This window comes from Anolis carolinensis, chromosome 1 (genome assembly GCF_035594765.1).
Source record: "Anolis carolinensis isolate JA03-04 chromosome 1, rAnoCar3.1.pri, whole genome shotgun sequence".
Lineage (NCBI taxonomy): Eukaryota > Metazoa > Chordata > Lepidosauria > Squamata > Dactyloidae > Anolis > Anolis carolinensis.
The window spans coordinates 20,150,564-20,172,454 of record NC_085841.1 but is presented as its reverse complement, the minus strand read 5'-3'; the positions used below and the strand labels follow the sequence as shown (position 1 = coordinate 20,172,454).

The window sequence follows — 21,891 nt, the reverse complement described above, 5'->3', positions numbered from 1 at the left end:
AGGAAGAGGTGGTTAGCTCGGAAGAAGATGATATGGAATGGACTCGGGTAAGGGAGGATTTGGGTGCCACTGGCAATGATACTATGGAAGACGATTGGGGACCTTCAGGATTAGACCTGTGGACAAGCTGGAGGGACGGGACGGGATCCACAGCTGGGGATGCTGTGGGGCGTAGTCAGAGGTGTTCCAGTTCTGATGAGGAAAGTGATGAGGAAACGCCCGGGCTAAGGAGAACAGCTGATAGCGATGAGGACTTGTAACTGGCATAAAATGGGGATTGGGAGCAATTGCAAATTGCGTTGGGCAAGGTAATCTGGACGAACGCTTGGGATCTGTGTGGGAAGTTTTCCTGAAGACGGGTGTGATTCGTTTGCTGACTACATAAGTTATCCTGGACATTGGGCTCAGACGGCGGGAGGAATTGTGTGGGGTTTTGTTGTGCAACCTCTGCTTAATCTTAATAGCTTTGACCTTCCGTCGTCTTCTTGACGGACGCCATCTGCTACTCTGGATTTACGGACTGAACTGACTACGGCCTCGGATTCTCCTACCTGTGTCTGTCGTTGGAACTGGTGAACTACAAACGTCTGCATCTGCCTTATGACCTTCGGAACGGACTGGGACAACGCTGACTGCTTCAATCCTCGTCTGCTGTGTTTGTATTGGGAATTCGCCTGCTGTGTGGAGGAGTAACTTCTAAGTTACTCAAACATTGTTTTTGGCAGCAGAGAAGCATCTGCTGCCAATTAGTTGCATTCTTTTGAACCTTTTGTTCACCAGCTTCTGTTTGTTTAATCCCAGGCTGAAGCAAGCTATTTTGATTTAGTGCGAATTAAACTCCGGTTTAATTCGGTTTATCTTTTGAACGTTTTTCTTGTCTCTTTTTACTTTTAAGGCCAGTGTTTGCCTAGCCCTTGTCTTTTACGGGCATTTTTGGTTCTGTAACTCCAATAAACTCTGTTATCTTTTATCTTGTGGCGTTCTGTCTTTGACACTTTGGCCCAGTTCTTTTTTATGACTTTTACTCTGGTGTCTAAATTATGTTTAACTATACTATGGTCACCATTTTAATTTACTATGTTAATGTGTATAACTTTGTACTTCTATTTTGATGTATTTTTAGTTTCTATTTATTGTAATTACCCGGTCTTGGCTCCATGAGTCCCTTTGGGGAGATGGGGGCAGGGTACAAAAATAAAGTAGTTATTATTATTATTATTATTATTATTATTATTATTATTATTAATTATTATATTGTATGACACAACAAACAAGATATATATGCTGGATTCGTATCACAAAATCACAAGTCGAACACTTCCCAAGTGTCTAGGACTGTGTGATGTATTTTCGGATGATGTGTGCAGATCCCAGTAGGGTGGCCTTTTGCAGTCGGCAGATCGTAATTTTGTCAATGCCTATTGTTTCCAAATGCCGGCTGAGATCTTTTGGCACGGCACCCAGTGTGTCGATCACCACCGGGACTACCTGTACTGGTTTCTGCCAGAGTCTTTGAAGTTCAGTCTTGAGGTCCTGAGAGCGGCTGAGTTTTTCCTTTTGTTTTTCATCAATCCAACTGTCACCTGGGATGGAGACATCAATAATCCAAACCTTTTTCTTTTCCACAACTGTGATGTCTGGTGTGTTGTGTTCCAGAACTTTGTTAGTCTGGATTCAAAAGTCCCACACTATTTTTGCATGTTCATTTTCCATTACCTTTGCAGGTTTGTGATCCCACCAGTGCTTTGCTGCTGGGAGGTGGTACTTGAGGCATAAGTTCCAATGAATCATTTGGGCCATGTAGTTGTGCCTCTGTTTGTAGTCTATTGTTGTTGTTGTTGTTGTTGTTATTGTTGTTGTTGTTATTATTATTATTATTATTATTATTATTATTATTATTATTATTATTATATCCCTGCCTCTGGAGCTTTGGAGGACCTCATTCTCCCCACTGCATGCTCCCAAAAGTCTCCTTCAAATATCTTCTATGGGATGCGGAAGGCCATGTTTAGCTCTCCCCTTTCATTTTAGGTCTAGAAAAAACCTTTTTAAAACATTAAGTCAGTAGAAGTCAGTCTGTTCACCTCCTGTTTCAAAAAGTGACCAGAAGAAACTGATCACGAAAATTCATAAAAAAACTATTGGCATGGAATACGGAAATGGAACAGGTAAAAGAGTGTATGAACAAATGGGCTATCTATATTAGATGACCAATAAAGATGGAAGAATGGAAAGTTACGTGGAACCATACATTGAAATTTACATGTGCATACGACTTAAAAGAGACTGGTATAAGATGATGTACCAATGGTACATAACTCCACAAATTCTGGGAAAAATCAACAAAAACATCCAAAACAAATGCTGGAAATGCAAAATTCAAGAAGTCACCTTCTATCATATGTGGTGGATGTGAAGTAAAGCAAAAGTGTATTAGAAGGGGTTCAAAGAAATAATTCAAAAGATTTTAAATATGAAAATAGAACTGAAACCAGAATATTTTTACTAGGAATATTAGATATAAACATAGAAGAAAACAAAAATAGACTTTTAACCTATTTAACAACAGCAGCAAGAATAGTCTGTGCGAGATGCTGGAGAGCAAATGAAATATCAAGGGTTGGTAAAAATCCTAGAAATCATAAATATGAACAAATTAACACAATTATCATTGAGACACAAAGGGAAACCGAAAGGCTGGAATAAAAGGAGAAGCAAAGTGAGAGGAGAATAAAGAAAAGCGACAGAGAAAAAATAAAACCACTATGAAGGAGATCAGAAGTCAACAAACCTTTTCCCTCTCCTACCCCTCTTTCCTATATCTTTCTTTCTTTTTCCCTGTTCCCATCCCATACCCACCTCTTCCCTCTGGGGTAGAGAAAGGCAGGATAGAAATATCATAAATAAATAAATAAATCCTAGAATTCAGGGACGCTTGTACCTTTATTCACTCTACAATGTCTTTATTTTAGTTTAATATTTAAAATACTTTGAATAAAAACTATCTTTTAAAAAAGTGGCCTCTTTTTTCCTTGGGGAGATTATTTTGGTTGCTATGTGGTTGTAATAAAATTCAGACCAGTGGCAAACCACTTCTCAATTGAGTAACTTCTGTTATTTCTGTGTTACTCCCACCCCGAACATCTATCCTCTAGATTACCCCACTTCCATATGTCCCTGCCCGCAGTGGAGTACCCCTATGTCCCTCTCACCCCAGGTTTTATCTTTGTGTTCACGTGGCCTGCCCTTGTTTTACTGTTTTTTTGATTTCTTGATGTTGATGCATTTATTGTATTTTTAATGATGCTATGTTATGTTGTTTTATATTTTGTTATATTGTATTGCTCTGGGCATGGCCCCATGTTAGCCGCCCCGAGTCCCCGTTGGGGAGATGGTGGCGGGGTATAAATAAAGTTTTATTATTATTATTATTATTATTATTATTATTATTATTATTATTATTATTATTATTATTAATCTTGCCAAGAAATCATTATGAGAGGGATGCTGAGGGATAGAATAAACCTGAAGGCACAAATAGCAGCAATAACAACATTACTGAATACACAGGGATTCCAACTTCTGGATGGATGAAATTATCTGTTTTAATTTTCCCCACATTCATTACAATAGATAAATTTAGAAATGTGGTTAATGTCTTATTAACAATGAATGGATACAAAATCCCTACCAACTGATATAGGCTGTTGAATCTTGCATCTACACTTTAACTAGCTAGAATAAGGATTCCTGAATCACAATGTGTGTTCTGTAATAAATATCAGAAGTCTCATTTTCCTTACCAAAAGCATCTAGATGTGGTTGGCTAAACCTATTGACATTATACATTCTATTGATTTAGTGGGTTTACTGTGGCTGAGACAAATTATGAGATTCAGGTCGTAGGTTACAGGTCAAATATGTAGCTGTAAGAAAAAGATGTATGCAAATACATTGTGTAATGCAAATATACCCTTTAGGGTAAGTCTTTATGCAACTTTCTGCAAAGTATGACATAATGGGGAAAAGAACCTGTTTAAAACCTCTCCATCTTAATTCACATGCATTCACAGAGCAACCACAGCCTTCTTGGGTCGGGCTGCCCACCTAAGCAGCTCAAAAAACAGTTGCATCTGTAGAGTAGAAAATTCTAGGTACCGCTTATGTGGGGAGGCTAATTTAACTTAAATTATGACACCATAAAAACTGCCAGCAGCATGTGGAAAGGAATGAGGAAGTACTACCATTGAAGGACTTGGTGTCACAAGTGGATGATGAAGTGGCAGCTCTCCCTGTGGCTGGAATTGAGCATACCCTCATGAAGCCAGAGCTGGAAAATGTGAAATTGCCTCAGTGTCTGTCTATATGTTGTATAATAATGGCATTGAATGTTTGCCATGTATATGTGCATTGTAATCCGCCCTGAGTCCCCTTTGGGGCGAGAAGGGCAGAATATAAATACTGTAAATAAATGTAAATAAATAATTACCACACTAGTTAAGCAACAGAAGTTTAAATCATTGGCCATTCCAAGCCTGAACTCTGAGGCAGCTTAGGTAGCCATCAGCCAATGGTAAAGCCTCACATCGGGAACATCATCCTCAAGTTACATCATCCACGAGCATCTCAGGAATGAGAGACCAGAATAGTTGTCTAGCCATCTTATTGTTTGTGAATGCAGGTGGTAGTTGGGAGAGGGAGAGCAAATGTAGATAAGTCATTTGAATTTCTGTGTGTGGCATGGCCATTTTAATTGACCAACCCTACTTTAAACAATATCAAGCTAGACAGACATCAGTTGACTTGATATTAGACATAATTTACTTGTCTTGGATGTGCAGCTAAAATAATTATATGGTGCCTTCCCAGGTGTCTGTGTAAACAGAATTAAAGGAAACTAGTAAAACTTTTTTTACTGAAAGCCGGAAAACAAAAGTATTTCCAAAGTGTTTATTCTGATTAGTTGGCAACATCCGTTGTTCTAATGGCATGTCTTTGCTTCCATTAGTGTGTAGAGAGTGAGTTAAACTTCAACCATAATTGTATTTATCTGTGTAACCCCTTTGGAATGCCAATGAGGTAGAGAATGACTCCACTCCAAAATACCATCAAAGTGATGCACTGATTAACCAGGGTTGCAATTTTAAGATGCTAATGTTGCAATCTATATATATAAAAGAGTGATGGCATCAGGGCAGTGGACAAAACAACAAAAGTACAGGCCCCGCAACCTCGAAATTTGACAACACAACCCATCATACATGCCTCCAGGTTGATACAACAAAAAGAAAAGAAAAATAAAGTCCTAATTAGAGGGAGAGCAATAATTTTTTTTATCCAATTGCTGCCAGTTTAGAGGGCTAATCTCTGCCCACTTGGTTGCCTAGCAACCAAGGGACAGCCAGGTTTCAGTTAGGGGACAGGCAGATTTAGGCCTCACTGAGTCTTCTTCCACAGATTATCTGATTTTAACTGGATTATATGGCAGTGTAGACTCAAGGCCCTTCTACACAGCTCTATAACCCATTTATAATCTTACATTATCTGCTTTGCACTGGATTATCTTGACTCCACACTGCCATATAATCCACTTCAGTGTGCATTTTATACAGCTGTGAAGAAGGAGCCTCATATAATCCAGTTCTAAGCAGATAATAGAAGATTATCAATATACAGTAGAGTCTCACTTATCCAACATAAACAGGCCGGCAGGATAAGTGAATATGTTGGATAATAAGAAGGGATTCAGGAAAAGCCAATTAAACATCAAATTAGGTAATCGTTTTACAAATTAAGCACCAAAACATCATATTATACAACAAATTTGACAGAAAAAGTAGTTCCATGCGCAGTAATGCTATGTAGTAATTACAGTAGAGTCTCACTTATCCAACACTCGCTTATCCAATGTTCTGGATTATCCAATGCATTTTTGTAGTCAATGTTTTCAATATATCGTGATATTTTGGTGCTAAATTCGTAAATACAGTAATTACTACATAGCATTACTGTGTATTGAACTACTTTTTCTGCCAAATTTGTTGTCTAAGATGATATTTTGGTGCTTCATTTGTAAAATCATAACCTAATTTGATGTTTAATAGGCTTATCCTTAATGCCTCCTTATTATCCAACATATTCGCTTATCCAATATTCTGCCAGCCTGTTTATGTTGGATAAGTGAGACTCTACTGTACTGTATTTACAAATTTACCACTACAATATCACAATGAATTTAAAACACTGACTACAAAAACATTGATTATGAAAAGGCAGACTGCGTTGGATAATCCAGAACATTATATAAGTGAATGTTGGATAAGTGAGATTCTACTTTAATATGAAATAATTACTGGGATAGAATAATGCAGAACAATATAATCTCTAAAACCAGGACAGTAAATAAACAGGGGAATTCCACACAGGAAACAATCAGGGCCAGCTAACACCTCCCAACAAAGTATTCCCATCATCAAAGTCTGGCAAATCCTCTGTTTTCTCAGGGCCACAGACAGTAGACGCACATAAAATATTGCAAACAACACCACTCTGAAAACAAGGGAATTCCAGACAGGAAAGAATCAGGGCCAGCTAACACCTCCCAACAAAAAATTCACTCAGGGAGGAAGCAGCCAGGCTTTAAAGCTGCAAGGCCATTACATCCTAATCATTTTTCCTAATTGCAGCATTCATACTTGCCTCCAACAGACAAAAAAAACCCAATCAGAAATATTGTATATTCACAACCTTTAGGAAATAATATCCCCTGATGGCGCAGCGTGTTAAAGCGCTGAGCTGCTGAACTTCTGGACCGAAAGGCTGCAGGTTTGAATTGGGGGAGCGGAGAGAGCCCCCACTGTTAGCCCCAGCTTCTGCCAACCCAGAAGTTCAAAAACATGCAAATGTGAGTGCATCAATAGGTACTGCTCTGGCGGGAAGGTAACGCCGCTCTATGCAGTCATCCCACATGACCTTGGAGGAGTCTATGGACAACGCTGGCTCTTCGGCTTAGAAATGGAGATGAGCACCAACCCCCAGAGTCAGACACGACTGGACTTAATGTCTGGGGAAAACGTTTACCCTTTCCCTTAACTACCACCAATTCCTCAATACTTTATTTCCCAGACCACCATATTTTGCCACAGCAACGCGTGGCCGGGCACATATAATACACTTGGAAGGAATGGCTACTGAGTAGACGTACATTATGCTGCAGACCTTTACCTCAGCCTTCCCTGCCCATATATGCTCCATATGTTGGGTTGGCATACAAGTCCCATCGTCCCCAGCCCATGTGCTTATATATAGTTGTTATTGGTCTCTTTTGGATTTATGCACTTTGTTTATTTTAATCCTGGCTTTGCTGGATTTTGTCATTTAATCTTTATTCATCAAAGGTAGTATATATTATGGTGGATCTAGATTGGGCAAATGTTGCTGAATATATTTATACCTGACATTTTACAGTAGACTCAGTTAACCAGCACCCATGGGAATTGGCAGATGCTGGGTAAATGTAGTTTCCGATTGCTTGAGAGTTACTATTATAAAGAGACTCAACAAATACTATCATATACTATACCATATCATAAACTTTGTATTGACTTGATATTAATATTGAATTAGAACCTCATCAGATGGGAGGAATTTAGCATCCTTGGACATTTTCACCCCGTCTAATGGATGGAGCCCCACACCGGCCATCACACAACGTTGTGTGACTTCCAGTTAGGCTCCTGACTGACGACTGATGAACATGCTCAGGAAGTTCTTCTTAATGTTCAGGTGGAATCTCTTTTCCTGTACTTTGAACCCATTGTTCTGAGTCTTACATCCTTGTCATACAACTGCCGAGTTGCTCTACTTTGTCGGGGAGCGTGGGGAACCTGGTGCCCCATGCCCCGCATCGCCTGGCTCCCATGGGGGGAAGCATGGAGTGCGCATACAGCGTGTGACTTCCATGCCACATGGAATCCAGTGGCAACACGGAAAGCTTCCCATGTTGTCGTGGCAGTGGCATGTGCTGGCTCCACCCTCCTTCACCCACGGAGCTGTGCAGGAGTTGTTTGATGGAAGCCAGCAGGCTCTGTGAGTGACCTGGATTAATCTGGCACATGCAGCCGATTTCAGCCCTGTGTGAAGAGGTTCCTAGTCTTCAGGGCAGCAGAAAACAAGCCTGCTCTCTCTTTCTTATGACATCCTTTCAAATATTTATATATGGTTATCATGTCTCCTTTCTCTTCTGCAGGCTAAACATACCCAGCTTTTTAAGTAGCTCCTCAGAGGGAGTCATGGTCTCCAGACCTTTGATCATTTTATGACCCTATTGCTTGAGCCGGAGCCTCCGGTGGCTCAGTGTGTTAAAGCACTGAGCTGCTGAACTTGCAGACCAAAAGGTCCCAGGTTCAAATCCGGGGAGCGGAGTGAGCACCCGCTGTAACTCCAGCTTCTGCCAACCTAGCAGTTTGAAAACATGCAAATGTGAGTAGATCAATAGGTACTGCTCCGGCGGGAAGGTAACAGTGTTCCATGCAGTCATGCTGGCTGCATGACCTTGGAGGTGTCTATGGACAACACCGGCTCTTCACCCTAGAAATGGAGATGAGCACCAACCCCCAGAGTCGGTCACGACTGGACAACGTCAGGGGAAACCTTCACCTTTACCTTATTGCTTGAGCCAGGCAAAGCGTCCCTCTCTTTCTTCAGAGAAGCGGGATGCCAAAGAAACAGAGGGGCAGCAGGGATTTCCTTGCGGCAATGCTTCCCCCATCACACACGGGAAGCATTGCCTGAGTGTCAAGGATCCGTGTTGGCTCTATTGGAGCCAAAACAACATGGACAGTCTCCTGTGTTGAGAGGGAAGCATCGTACAACATTTCCACTCGAATTGTGTGTGTGGCCTCCGCTGGAAGTCCAGCAATGTCATGGGATGGGCAGCGTGCCCACCTGTCGCTGGACTGGCAAGGAAGCATCCTAGGACGCTTCCCAAGCTCAGTCTGATGAGATTGTTATTTGCTCTTCTCTGGACATGTTCCAGCTTCCACACAGCCATATAATCCAGAATATCAAGGCGGATAATCCACTTTATCTGCTTTGAACTGGATTATCTGAGTCCACACTGCCCTATAATCCAGTTCAAAGCAGATAATGCTGATTTTACAGTTGTGTGGAAGGGGCCAATATCTCTCTTAAATTATGATGCCTGGAATTGGACACAGTATTCCAGGTGAGGGCCGACCAGAGCTGAATAGAGAGGTACCATGACTTCCCTAATCTAGACACTCCTGTATACACCTTTTGATGCAGCCCCAAATCCCCTTGGCTTTTTTTAGCTGCCGAATCACACTGCCAAGGTTAAACAGAGTCGACTTTAAGGGGCAGAAGAAACTGTTTTCACCAGGGTTAGAGGATTTGCCTACTTAGTTCACTATTATTTACTTTGAGCAGCAACAACCTTTCAGGATTGCTAACAGAGGTCTTGTTCAGACCTTGGAAAAGTTACTCTTTTGGCTGTTTATGAGGATTATGGGTGCTGTAGTCCAAAGGGCAAACTCTCAAAGCTCTGACTAAGACATGAAGCAATGGATTCCACCTAAATATTAGGAAAATGTCCTGGCTGCAATAACTGCCTGACAGTGGAAAACACTGCCTAGGAGTGTGGTGAGGTTTCCTCCCCTGGAAACTTTTAAATAGCAACTGCATAGCCTTTTGTGGGGAGTGCTTTTATTGTGTGTTCCTGCATGGCAGAATGAAATTAGGTTGGATGGCCCTTGTGGTTTTTTATATGGTTATTTGCTATAGGGATGTCTTTTAATTGGAGGACCTGGACCTTCTACATCTGTCCATAGCAGGGAGTCGGCAACAGATATGAAGTCCCTCCATTACAGAAGGAAAATGTGAGTGTTGAAATAATCATGAGGCAACTACAACACAGTGGCTCTTTATTAGGGTTCCCATATCAACGTCATTGTTTTCGTGGTAGAACCAGTGCTTTGTCGTCAACTATAAAGAACCAGCCTAGGTGTGCAGGAGGAGCTACTTTTGGGTGTGAGCATCTGATCTTGACTTTTGTACATTGTGTACAAGGGTGACATTTTCTAGTCTTCCCAGGTTCATTTTACAAAGGGGCTTGGCATTTGACCTATGGGACATTTCATTCCTGACAAAACCTCTTTAGGCTCCTTAATGCTATTGTTAGTTACACAACATAGTGAGAGCGAGAACTACGAACTAATAAGTTGCGATCAATCAAGTTATCTCTTAAATTGTATAATGTAAAAAGGCAACTTAATTAGATTAATTTTTTAAACTAAAGTGACTGAATTACATAGAAATTTTTAGTGCTAATTGAATTCCAGGATTTAGTTATTAATTGTGTTATTAATTAGAAAGTGCTAAAAAGCTAACAAAGTTAAGCCTTGCTAGTTCCTTGTTAGTTAAAATTGAGCCCTTTTTAATGTTTTCAAAACTGGGTTGCTGTGAGTTTTCCGAGCTGTATATTCCAGAAGCATTCTCTCCTGGCATTTCACCAACATCTATGGCAGGCATCCTCAGAGGTTGTGAGGTCTGTTGGAAATTAGGCAAGTGGGGTTTATATATCTGTGGAAAGCCCAGGGTGGGAGAAAGAACTCTTGTCTGCTTGAAGCAAGTGTGAATGTTGCAATTGGCAGCTTGATTAACACTGAATAGGCCTGCAGCTTCAAAGTCTGACTGCTTCTTATCTGGGGAATCCTTTGTTGGGAGGTGTTAGCTGGCCCTGATTGTTTCTTTCGAAACTATTTCTTACTTTTTGGATAGGATTTTTCAGGTTCTTTCTTTTTAGGCTTTTAGTAGATGCATATGATATAAATTTAAATGGAAATTTAAGATATGACTAGCAATTCGTTTTTTCATTCTAAACTAACTGCTAAAAAACCTTAAGCTTTTTAACAATTAATTAAATGTATCCACCTTTTCTACAAATGTAACTATTTCTGGTGAAGTCTTTCTTGTTATTGTGTTCCTTCAAGTCACTTCTGACTTATGGTGATCCTAAAATGAACCTACCACAGGATTATCTTAAATGAATTTGTTCAGAGGAGGTTTGCCCTTACCTTTCTCTTAAGTCAAGAGTGTGTATTTTATGCAAGTAGACATCATCTGTTAACACAGCCTTCCCCAAAACTGAATCCCCAAGTGAAGTATTTATATCTGCTCTTTTTTTGCAATGTTCTCAAGATGGTGTGTCATGCATGGGTCTCAGCTTTTCCATTTTAGCCTTACTACAATCCATTGAAATACAGTATAATCCCCATATACAGTATAATCCCCATATCTGTGGAGAATACATCCCTGAACTTAGCATGGAAACAGAAAAATATGGATAATAGCAAACCTTATGCAACCGAATGACTTCAATTGGAAGTTACCTTAAAGTCAGCCTGGAGGTTCTCCAGGGACCTAGCAAATATTCTAGTAATTCCTATATAACACCTTTCTAGGAATTTGCTAGATCCTCCAGGGTAACTCTATGGTAACTTCTACCAGAAGGATACAAGTGTATTGCCTGGAGGACCTACATAATTTCTGGAGTGGACATATTTTCTTGGATGTGTATTACTGAAAGTGCAGGTGCTGGCCCCATGCATATGGTTATATCTTAGGCTGAGCTTGTGTGACTGGTCCAAGTGAGTTTCTAGGCTCACTGAAGACTAGAATCTAGATTTATCCCAACTTCAACTATGTTAATCACTACACTTCAGCATACTGGTGCCATTAAAGAGCTTACCTATAGGAATGGTCAAGTTTAAGATAAAATTTGTATGTCATCAGCAAAAATATAGTGAGAGAAGAAGGGGTGTATCAATGGATGAAGACAGTGGTGACTAATGCTGCCCATGTTAGTTGAGTGCACAAATTTGACATGAGCTATCCAAGATACAGGAGCCCTCAGTGGTGCAGTGGGTTTAACTGCTGAGCTGCTGAACTTGCTGACTGAAAGGTCAGTGGTTTGAATCCGGTAAGTAGGGTGAGCTCCTGCTGTTAGCCCCTGCTTCTGCCAACCTAACAGTTCAAAAATATGCAAAATATGAGTAGATCAATAGGTACCACTCCAGCGGGAAGGTAATGGTGCTCTATGCAGTCATGCTGGCCACATGACCTTGGACATGACGCTGGCTCTTCGGCTTAGAAATGGAAATGAGCACCAACTCCTAGAGTCGAACATGACTGGACTTAACGTCAGGGGAAAACCTTTACCTTGACCTTTATCCAAGATATAGAACTTATTTTGGGGATAGAGTTCAGTATCTCAGATAGGTGAAGATTAATACTCTGAATATGGATTCACTGGATCATTGATGTGGAAGTCACCACTTGATGTGGTCAATGTAGAATGGCAATCCTTGATTGCATTAGAGATCATGCCTCTAGCAGTTCTATGTCCTCTCTTTGGTCAACTTGTAATAAAAATATATCATAAAACCACATTGGAAAACATAGAAAAAAATCTCTAGCATTTCTAGGTCTGTCAGTGCAATTCTATGGTCAATTTCTGGCAGAAGCACATCACAAAATCATACTGGGGGACCTAAAATGTCTAAAGACTGGATATCTTTTTGGATGTGGTGGGTGAAATTGCAGGTGCCTGCCCTGCAGATAGAAGGTGATACTATACATTATGTGCTTCCAGCTCTCAAGAGACTCAAGGTGGCTTCAAAGAAGTGAGAAAATCTAGATTAAATTGCACACAGAGATATTAATAAAACATGTACAATTAAAAATTTAAAGATATGATTAAACAACCTGAAGAACTGAAGGCATTAAAAGACAGAAGATAAAAACCAAGAAAGCAGCACATTATTAAAAGTCCACTACTGTCTGTTACTGTCAAACATGTTTTTTATTTGCTGGTGAAATGTTTGTTTCATATTAGACCTGTGCAGGATGTTCTAATGTCCTCTAGACTACAAGGTCCAGGGTTTAACACAATGACTACTAAATGGATGGCTACTAAATTGGTATGTGATCATCATTCCCTCAGACTCTATGTTCTGAACTATGCAAAGGAGTCCTGAATTAATGAATGTCTGAAGGCTTTTTGGGAAATGAATTCTCTGTTTGGTGAGGAGGGGAGAAGCAAGGAAAGAATTTATTAATCTATCGGGCAACTTTCCTGGTACCTATGAAAAACAGAAGGAGAAACTTCACAGGGCGATGATTGGGAGACTATCCACACTGCAGAATTATAGCAGTTCCACACCACTTTAACTGCCATAGCTCTATCGCGTGTACTCCAGTGATTTGTAGTTAGTTTAAAAAAACATAATTAAGATTAGCTACAATTTGTAGCACTTTACAACCTGTGATTAATTCAAACCAGCAGGGGAAGGGTTTTTTTGGGTTGGGATTCTTGGCTTCCTTGCCATAAACATAATACTTCCATCGGCTGTATTTTTGGTGGTATTAACTATCGGAAGGAAATGTCTATTGACATTGTTGTGAAGTTGCAGCGGTCTGAGGGTTAGTGTTATATGTTTTTGGATTGTTGTATTTTCATTCCTTCACTTGATCTAAGTGATGCAGACAGTTTGCAAGGCTGAGAGATGAGAAATGAATTTTTGAATAAATCAATGCAAATCAAATACATACAAATCAATTTGAATTCAAACCAAATGCTGTATGAGCTGAAGCTTGGAATCAGGACCACCCTAATTTAGTTTGAACTAGAATGTTCTTCTCATCTATTTACATGAACACATATTCCCCTCAATGGCAGAATGTGTTTCTTGGCCTCAATATGCTACCGTTTTGGAAAACATTTTTGCCAGCAATGGAAGATTTCTGAGCCAGCTTAGAAAAGAAATGCTGGTGGGGAAAAAACTCTGAAAATCTGAAGCCAGATGAAACTATTACACAAAATACAAACTTAAGACTCTTGTTATTATAAAATGCCTGGGAGAAAGAAAAGTTTTAATATGGTATTTACATTCTGCTCGTGGTTCATGCCCTTGTAATTTCCCAGTTGGACTACTGCAATGTGTAGCACATACCGGCTGCCCTTGAAGATGACCTGAAAGCTCCAGCATCACAGAGTGTGGATCCCACTGCCAGCAATTTAATGGGGGCAGACAGGTGAAATTGCCTCCCACTCGTTTCAAAGGAATCGGGGCTGCTTACCGAGTTGCCATACATACAATATGAAAAATAACATAATGCAGCAAAAACTAACAGCGCATATACTGAACTGTATTTGAACTTCCAAAGAACTAAGCGACTTGAGATCTGAATATCCGAAGGCATTAGTACTTGGAAAAAAATAGCTGTTTTAGGCTTCCAAAGTAACACTTTGGACAACAATTTTGGATTACAAGTAGCCAGGTAAGGAGACGGCAGAATCACAGAATCACAGAAGAGACTTAAGGGCCAGGTTTTAGCAAAGCAGGTTAATCACCAAGCTGCAATAAATCTTGCCAGCAGAAGGCCGAGAGTTCGAAGCCTGGATCAGGGTGAGTTCTTGACCTTTAGCTCAGCTTCTACCTACCTAGCAGTTTGAAAACAAATGTGAGTAGATAAATAGGAACTGCATCAAAGCGGGGAGGTATTTAGGCTCAACATTTCAATCAGAAAAAGGAGAAAGTTTATGAATAAAGAAAGCTCTTCGGCAGGGAGATGGAGCAACAGCACACCCCGGTGACCGGAATCAAGCACAGTCTCCAAAGATGTCTGTCTGTTGTCTGTCTTGTCATTGTTATAATAATCCCTGAATGTTTGCTGTATATGTGTTCTGTGATCTGCTCTGAGTCCCGTTTGGGGGGAGAAGGGTGGAATATAAATATTGTAAATACATAAAATAAGTCATCCAGTCCAACCCCATTCTGCCGTGCAAGAATGCACAATCAAAGCATTTCTGTTAGATAGGCATGCTCCTGCTGTATATGTACTGTTAGTTTTAGCTACATTATGGGGTTTTTTTGTATTGTACATATGACATGCTACTTAGTAAAAAGGTAAAGGTTTCGCCTGACGTTAAGTCCAGTCATGTCTGACTCTGGGGGTTGGTGCTCATCTCCATTTCTAAGCCGAAGAGCCGGCTTTGTCTGTAGACACCTCCAAGGTCATGTGGCCGGCATGACTGCATGGAGCGCCGTTACATGCTACTTAGCTTTATATATATTTCCATTTCTTTATTTTTTATAATTGTTATAAATATTCTGGTACTGAAAAGTAGTCTATGTATATGTTAAAGAAGTAAACAACAATGGAAATAGTGCAAGAAGGAGTTTTGCCAGTAGTCTGTATGTTTCCTTCCAAATTACATATGGCTTTCCCACTTTCTTACAGGTTTTCGGCGGCCTGGTCTGGATCCTGGTGGCATCTACTAGAGTTCATGATAACATGAGTCAAGGCTGGGTGATGTTCGTCTCAGTGTTTTGCTTCGTAATTTCAACATTGCTTTTGTTCCTATATATGTGTGGAGCTCACGGAGGGAAATCTGCCTGGGTTGCTGTGGTAAGTTCATGTTAGAAGGAATTTAAGTTCATGTTGAAAGGAATTTAAAAACTGAGTGAAAGGTTTACAACACATGATCTCACAAATCCAGTTCCATACACTAAGTCTTCAAGTTACAAACATCCAACTTACAAATGACTCCTCGTTAAGAGTGGGGGTGAGACAACAGGAAGTGAAAGAAATCTCCCCCTTGGAACAGAAAATCACTCCTGGAAGAGTTATCATGGGGGAAAGGAGTCTGCACTGAAGCTTTCTCACCAATCATTGTTTGATTTTTTTTAAATCCAATTCTCACAGGAATGGAAAGTGAGGTGAGATATTCTGAACAGGGGCTCAGACAGCAAAACAAACATTACAGGGGCTATCCAACCCCCCCTTTTTTATCTATTTATCTATCATCTCTCTCTCTCTATATATATACACACACAAAAAAAGTGAAAATGTGTATGTGTGTATGTTGCATGGGTGTCCACTTATACAGCTTCCGGCCTCCACAAACAGGCCTTGGTTCCCAGGGCTGTGGAGCCACCGAGTCACTGGTGGACTTTGGAGGTGATTGACCTTTATCTCTGGGAGTTATAGTTCACGTGTATTCCGTAAGCCTTCTGAACCCCTCCAATGATGGATCTGGATCAAACTGGGCACACACACCCAATGCTACCAAGTTAAGGTGATTGACCTTGGCATCAGAAAGTTATAGTTCACCTGTACTCAGTAAACACTGAACCTACCAAGTGATGAATCTGGACCAAATTTGGCACACAGACCCAACATGGCCAACTGTGAATACTGCAGAAGTTTTGAGAGGGCTGACCCAAGATTTTTTGGGAATTGTAGTTTACCCACATCCTTATGCATTTTCTAATGGGAACATTCATTAAAAAACAATAGGAAACACTGAGTTTTTTTCCTAAGAAATAGTATAACATATGACCAAACTGATATTACCTAACATCCAAAAACAAACAAGGCCCTTTTCAAATAATGTGGGCACTGCCGGGTACCCAAGCAAGTGTATATACACACATATATATGGCTGTGCCTGTTCTGATTTACACTCACGTTCAACTTAAGAGCAAACCTACAGAAGCTATCTTGTTTGTAACTTGGAGACTATCTGTGTATCAGGTGTGGAGCTTGGAAAACCAATGCTTTTGGATGACGACTCCTAGAATCACCAACCAGCATGACCACTGACCATGCCTGGCTAAGGACCTTCGGAAGATGGGCAGGCAATACAACGAATCATCTATTATATTTGGCACACATGCAAACATCTCATTTTATATGAATGCAAAATGCAATAATTTTTAAGACCAGATTAGAACCAGAGCTTTTAAAAAAAGTTTGGCTCCTCTTACTTGTATAGCATTTGAAAGGTGACCCCAGTGCTATTATGTATTGGTACAGTCTGCCCTCCACATTTCTGGGATGAGGGACAAATAACTACCAGATATGTGAAAAACCATGAATAATGGCTATTTGAGAAAACACTTCTCCAGGAATCTATATGTCCTCCAGAATTATTCGAATCTGAATTCAGAAACTGGATTATATTACTGTATAGATCCAGCCTGAGCCAGTTGCCTATTATTGCCTAAGGTAGGACAAGGCGCCCAGTGGCCTCTACCAAAGCAATAACAATCCTTGCTTTCTTTTAGCTCTGACCATATCTACTGGGCTCGGCTACTGGTATCAGCTGTTGTTGAGGTTATGTTTTTAATGTTGGTTTACATATTTTTGTATGGTTATGCCTTGTAATTAAATGTATTTTATGATGTTGTATTTTAATTTTTGTTCCACTGGGCTTGATCCCCATGCAAGCCACCCCGAGTCCCTTTGGGGAGATGGGGCGGGATATAAGAATAAAGTTATTATTATTATATTATTTTGGGACTTCCCTCAGAAAACCATGCACATCATTTGAAGACATTTCCTGAACAACATAGTAGATGAAATTGCTACTGATGAACATGAATGCAAAACTAGCTTCCCACTGGGATCAGGCATTTCTTGCAGCCCAAAGACGGAAGGTGGCAATGGCAGCCCTTATTTATTTATTATTTATTTACAGCATTTATATTCCGCCCTTCTCACCCCGAAGAGGACTCAGGGCGGATCACATTACACATATAGACAAACATTCAATGCCTTTTAACATAGAACAAAGACAAACAAACATAGGCTCCGAGTGGGCCTCGAACTCATGACCTCCTGGTCAGAGTGATTCATTGCAGTTAATTGCAGCTGGCTTGCTCTCCCGCCTGCGCCACAGCCCGGGCCTTATCTGAATGTTGGTTGGATTCTTACAATCTCTGGTCTTTTTTCCAGGATGCTTTCTACCAAGTAATTGCTACTATCTTCTACTTGAGTGCGTCAGTTTTGCAAGCCTATACCACCTACTATATGAAAACTGGGGTATTCAAAAACTACCAGATAGACATTGCAGCAGTGGTGAGTAAGAAAATTGTCTTTTCAGTTAGCATCTTGCCAATGAATCGGTGACGCTGATTGATTTCATTTTTAAAAATGGGCACAAAGGTGCCCTGATTAATCAAATGGTGGTGGCAGATGATGATGATGATGATGATGATGATGATGTTGAGGAGCATGCTTTTATAAAACATTGCAACAGCAAGATCAATATACAGATAGTCCTCCACATTCTTTGGGTTAAAGGAAGCAGGACACCTCTGAAAGCAGAAATAAACATGCAATTTTTAAAAAATGGTATTGTTTTAACTTGAAAGACACTTCTCTAGGAATCTCTAGATCCTCCAACACAACCTTTTGGTCTTATTCCACTGGAAGTTGACTATAAAGTCACACTGGAGATTCCCAGAGAATAGGAGTCCTCAATAATCTTCAAATAATCCAATCTGCAAAACTCAAATTTAGATATGATAAAGATAAAGCTTTTCTCCTGACATTGTCTAGTCATGTCTGATTCTGGGGGGTGGTGTTCATCTCCATTTCTAAGCTGAAGAACCGGCATTGTCCGTAGACACCTCCAAAGTCATGTGGCCAGCATGACTGCATGAAGCACCCTTACCTTCCTGCCGGAGCAGTACCTATTGATTTACATTCATTTGCATGTTTTCAAACTGTTCCTTTGGCAGAAGCTGGGAGCTCACCCCAATCCTCAGATTCGAACTACCAAGCCTGCAGTTAGCAAGTTCAGCAGCTCAGTAGTTTAACCTGCTGCACCACAAATATGCATTTAATTTAATTTAATTTAATTTAATTTGTCTTAATATCCTGCCATTCTCCTAGCACAGGACCCAAAGCAGCTTGTAGCGATTTAAAACAAAGTTGAAGAACAATCTTATTCACAAAAGTTAAAAGAAAACAATTAACCCAACACATGGATAGTTTTTGAATCAGAAACATTCTTATCTTTGTACAGTAGAGTCTCGCTTATCCAACGTAAACGGGCCGGCAGAATGTTGGATAAGCGAATATGTTGGATAATAAGGAGAGATTAAGGAAAAACCTATTAAACATCAAATTAGGTTATGATTTTACAAATTAAGCACCAAAACATCATGTTATATAACAAATTTGACAGAAAAAGTAGTTCAATACACAGTAATGCTATGTAGTAATTACTGTATTTACGAATTTAGCACCCAAATATCACGATGTATTGAAAACATTGACTACAAAAATGCGTTGGATAATCCAGAACGTTGGATAAGCGAGTGTTGGATAAGTGAGACTCTACTGTATTCATATTTATGAAATTTACCGATTAGTAAACTCGATGAAATTTAAATATAGTTTTGATTTTCTGTCTTACTTTTTAATAAGTATGTTGTGGATTTGGCTCATTCAGGACCTCCATGCAAACAGAGGCGAGGTTTCAACTCCATAATCCCAATTGTCTCCTCTAAATCCCCGTCTTTGTTGGATCTAGAAAAAAAAAGGGAAGAAAACTGTTCTCGGCTTGTTTGATCTAAAATTGGGGTCAAGTTAGGGAAAAAAAAAACACACACAGGGAGGTCAGAGTTAAATCCCCCCTATCATGGATGCAATGATCCCAATTCAACTAGCCCCTTCCCTGCCCTCATTGTTGGGGAAAGTGAACAAAACCAAGGATTCCTTGCATGCTATACACTTAATGTAGAATTGCAATATTTGCATTCCTGTCCCTGGGCACGAGGTAATGAAAGTCCCTAGTATTTACTTATTAGGAAGTTGCTTGATCCTGGTCCAATCTGCAACTAGAATAATACACTTCTTTTTACCATAATGCCTGGAATCTCTCACGCTACACTATATTGGCCAGCACTTGCCTAGTCCTTTTCCTTGGGATACCGGGAACTGCAATCCAGACCCATATATCTATATATATAAAAGAGTGATGGCATCACGGCAGCGGACAAAACAACAAAAGTAAACACTCCACAACCTCGAAAATTGACAGCACAACCCCTCATCCATGCCTCTAGGTTGATACAACAAAAAGAAAAGAAAAATAAAGTCCTAATTAGAGGGAGAGGAATAATTGTTTTATCCAATTGCTGCCAGTTAGAAGGCTAAGCTCTGCTCACTTGGTCCCCTAGCAACCTACTCAGCCCAGGGGACCCTTTACCTTAACTACCACCAATTCCTCAATACTTTATTTCCCATACCACCAGACTTCTCCTCAGCAACGTGTGGCTAGGTACAGCTAGTAATCATATATATGGCTACTGAGTCCCCTCGCCAATGTAATGGCAGACACAATTCCTTGTACAAGGAATTGGATTAGAAATGACACTATGCTTGCTTGCTGCTAGATATAAAAATGGTGTCTTCACTAGCTGGTGCAGATATCAAACTGTATTAACTCTAGGTTTGATTTATTCTGGTTTGATTAATAGTGTGCAAGGTCAAAATCAACGTTAACTGTTGCTAACTTGTCACTGGAGTTGTGAATCTGCTTTGGATTAGTCCAAGCATTAAGGGAAGGATTTAAGGTGTTGAACAGTGTCCAGAAAATAGGCTAGCTCTTTTAAAGCTTGATTTAAACCCCAGATTGGGTTACCTATCCAATTTGCCATGGGATCCACCAGGAAATAGATCACATGAGGGAACAAGTGGCAAAACAAACACCCCTGAACTAGGTTTGCTAAATCCACATGGTAAATTCTCTCTTTTTTTCTCTCCTAGGTTTTTGCCTATGCAGTCACACTGACGTACTTTATCCATATGGTGTTCTCGCTAGTGAGATGGAAAGCATCTTAAAACTCTGGAACGTCCTTTTGAAAATGGATTTTGCAGTCTGATTTAGCCCGTTCATGTCTGCCTGTGTCTTAAGAACTGTCTTTCTTTGGAGATTTTGTATATGCAGTTGTGTATACTTTACTGTATTTTATCAGGAAAATCCTTGAGTATGTATTTTTACCTTAATTCCCTCCCTCCTTACCATTTTCTGAGTCTTCATCAGATAGCTTTCAGAATGTAGAAAAACCGGAAACTCTCTTAAATATATTTGTGTTTAAATGCTTTTACGAATGTAGAAGTCAGGTTTGTACAAATAAAATACTACAAGTAAATGTTGGTTGGACCCCTTTGGCTTTTATTATTTGTACATTTTCCTCTTTTGACTATTTCCTACATGAGGAGAGGGAGACAACTTCCATATTATAACAGGTAGAGGAAACACAACTGGATTGTTGAAAAGCTTGACAAGGATCTCTGGCTGTTAAGGTGGGCTTGGGAGGTTGGGCCAGGAGATATACTTTTTTTATTACACAAACGTAACCAGGGCCCTTATGTACACTGACCATTTAATGCAGCTTACAGCTAGCATCAAACAGCAGTAGCCAGACAATAAACTACCCCCAAAGTGTGTGAAATAAGCACTTAATGAGCATCAGTGCTCTGTGCTTTGTGTAATCAACATCTAGGCCTGAAACTGGTTCAAGGATTTCCTATGTAATTATGCACAAAGTAGGAGCCTCCAGTGGCGCAGTGGGTTAAAGCCTTGTGCAGGCAGGATTGCTGACTGACAGGTTGGCGTTTTGAATCCAGGGAGAATGAGTGAGCTCCCTCTGTCAGCTCTAGCTCCCCATGTGGAGACATGAGAGAAGCGTCCCACAAGGATGGTAAATATCAAACATCTGGGTGTCCCCTGGGCAATGTCATTGCAGACAGCCAATTCTCTCACACAAGAAGCGACTTGCAGTTTCTCAAGTCACTCCTGATACGGAAAAAAAAAAACCCCACACAGTGAAACCACTTCCTTCAATATCAGTTTGAAACTGCATGAAGTGGTCAGTGTGGGTGGGGCCTAAGTAGCCAGAGTAGAATATTGGCAAACAGAGCTGTTGTGTGTTTTCCGGGCAGTATAGACATGTTCCAGAAGCATTCTCTCCTGATGTTTTGCCACAATATTGGCAAACATATTTTGGATTT

General features: G+C 40.2%; 1 protein-coding gene across 1 annotated transcript in view; it reads left to right on the top strand.

The window, feature by feature from the left end:
• The window catches only part of mal (mal, T cell differentiation protein), a 45,758-nt gene extending 24,725 nt beyond the window's left edge, over positions 1-21,033 (top strand). Inside the window, exons 2-4 of the mRNA XM_062970643.1 lie at positions 15,322-15,489; positions 17,821-17,943; positions 20,644-21,033. Coding sequence (XP_062826713.1) covers positions 15,322-15,489; positions 17,821-17,943; positions 20,644-20,718 — 366 coding nt within the window. The 3' untranslated portion in view covers positions 20,719-21,033. The remainder of the gene's footprint in view (positions 1-15,321; positions 15,490-17,820; positions 17,944-20,643) is intronic.
• The last annotated feature ends 858 nt before the right edge of the window (positions 21,034-21,891 follow it).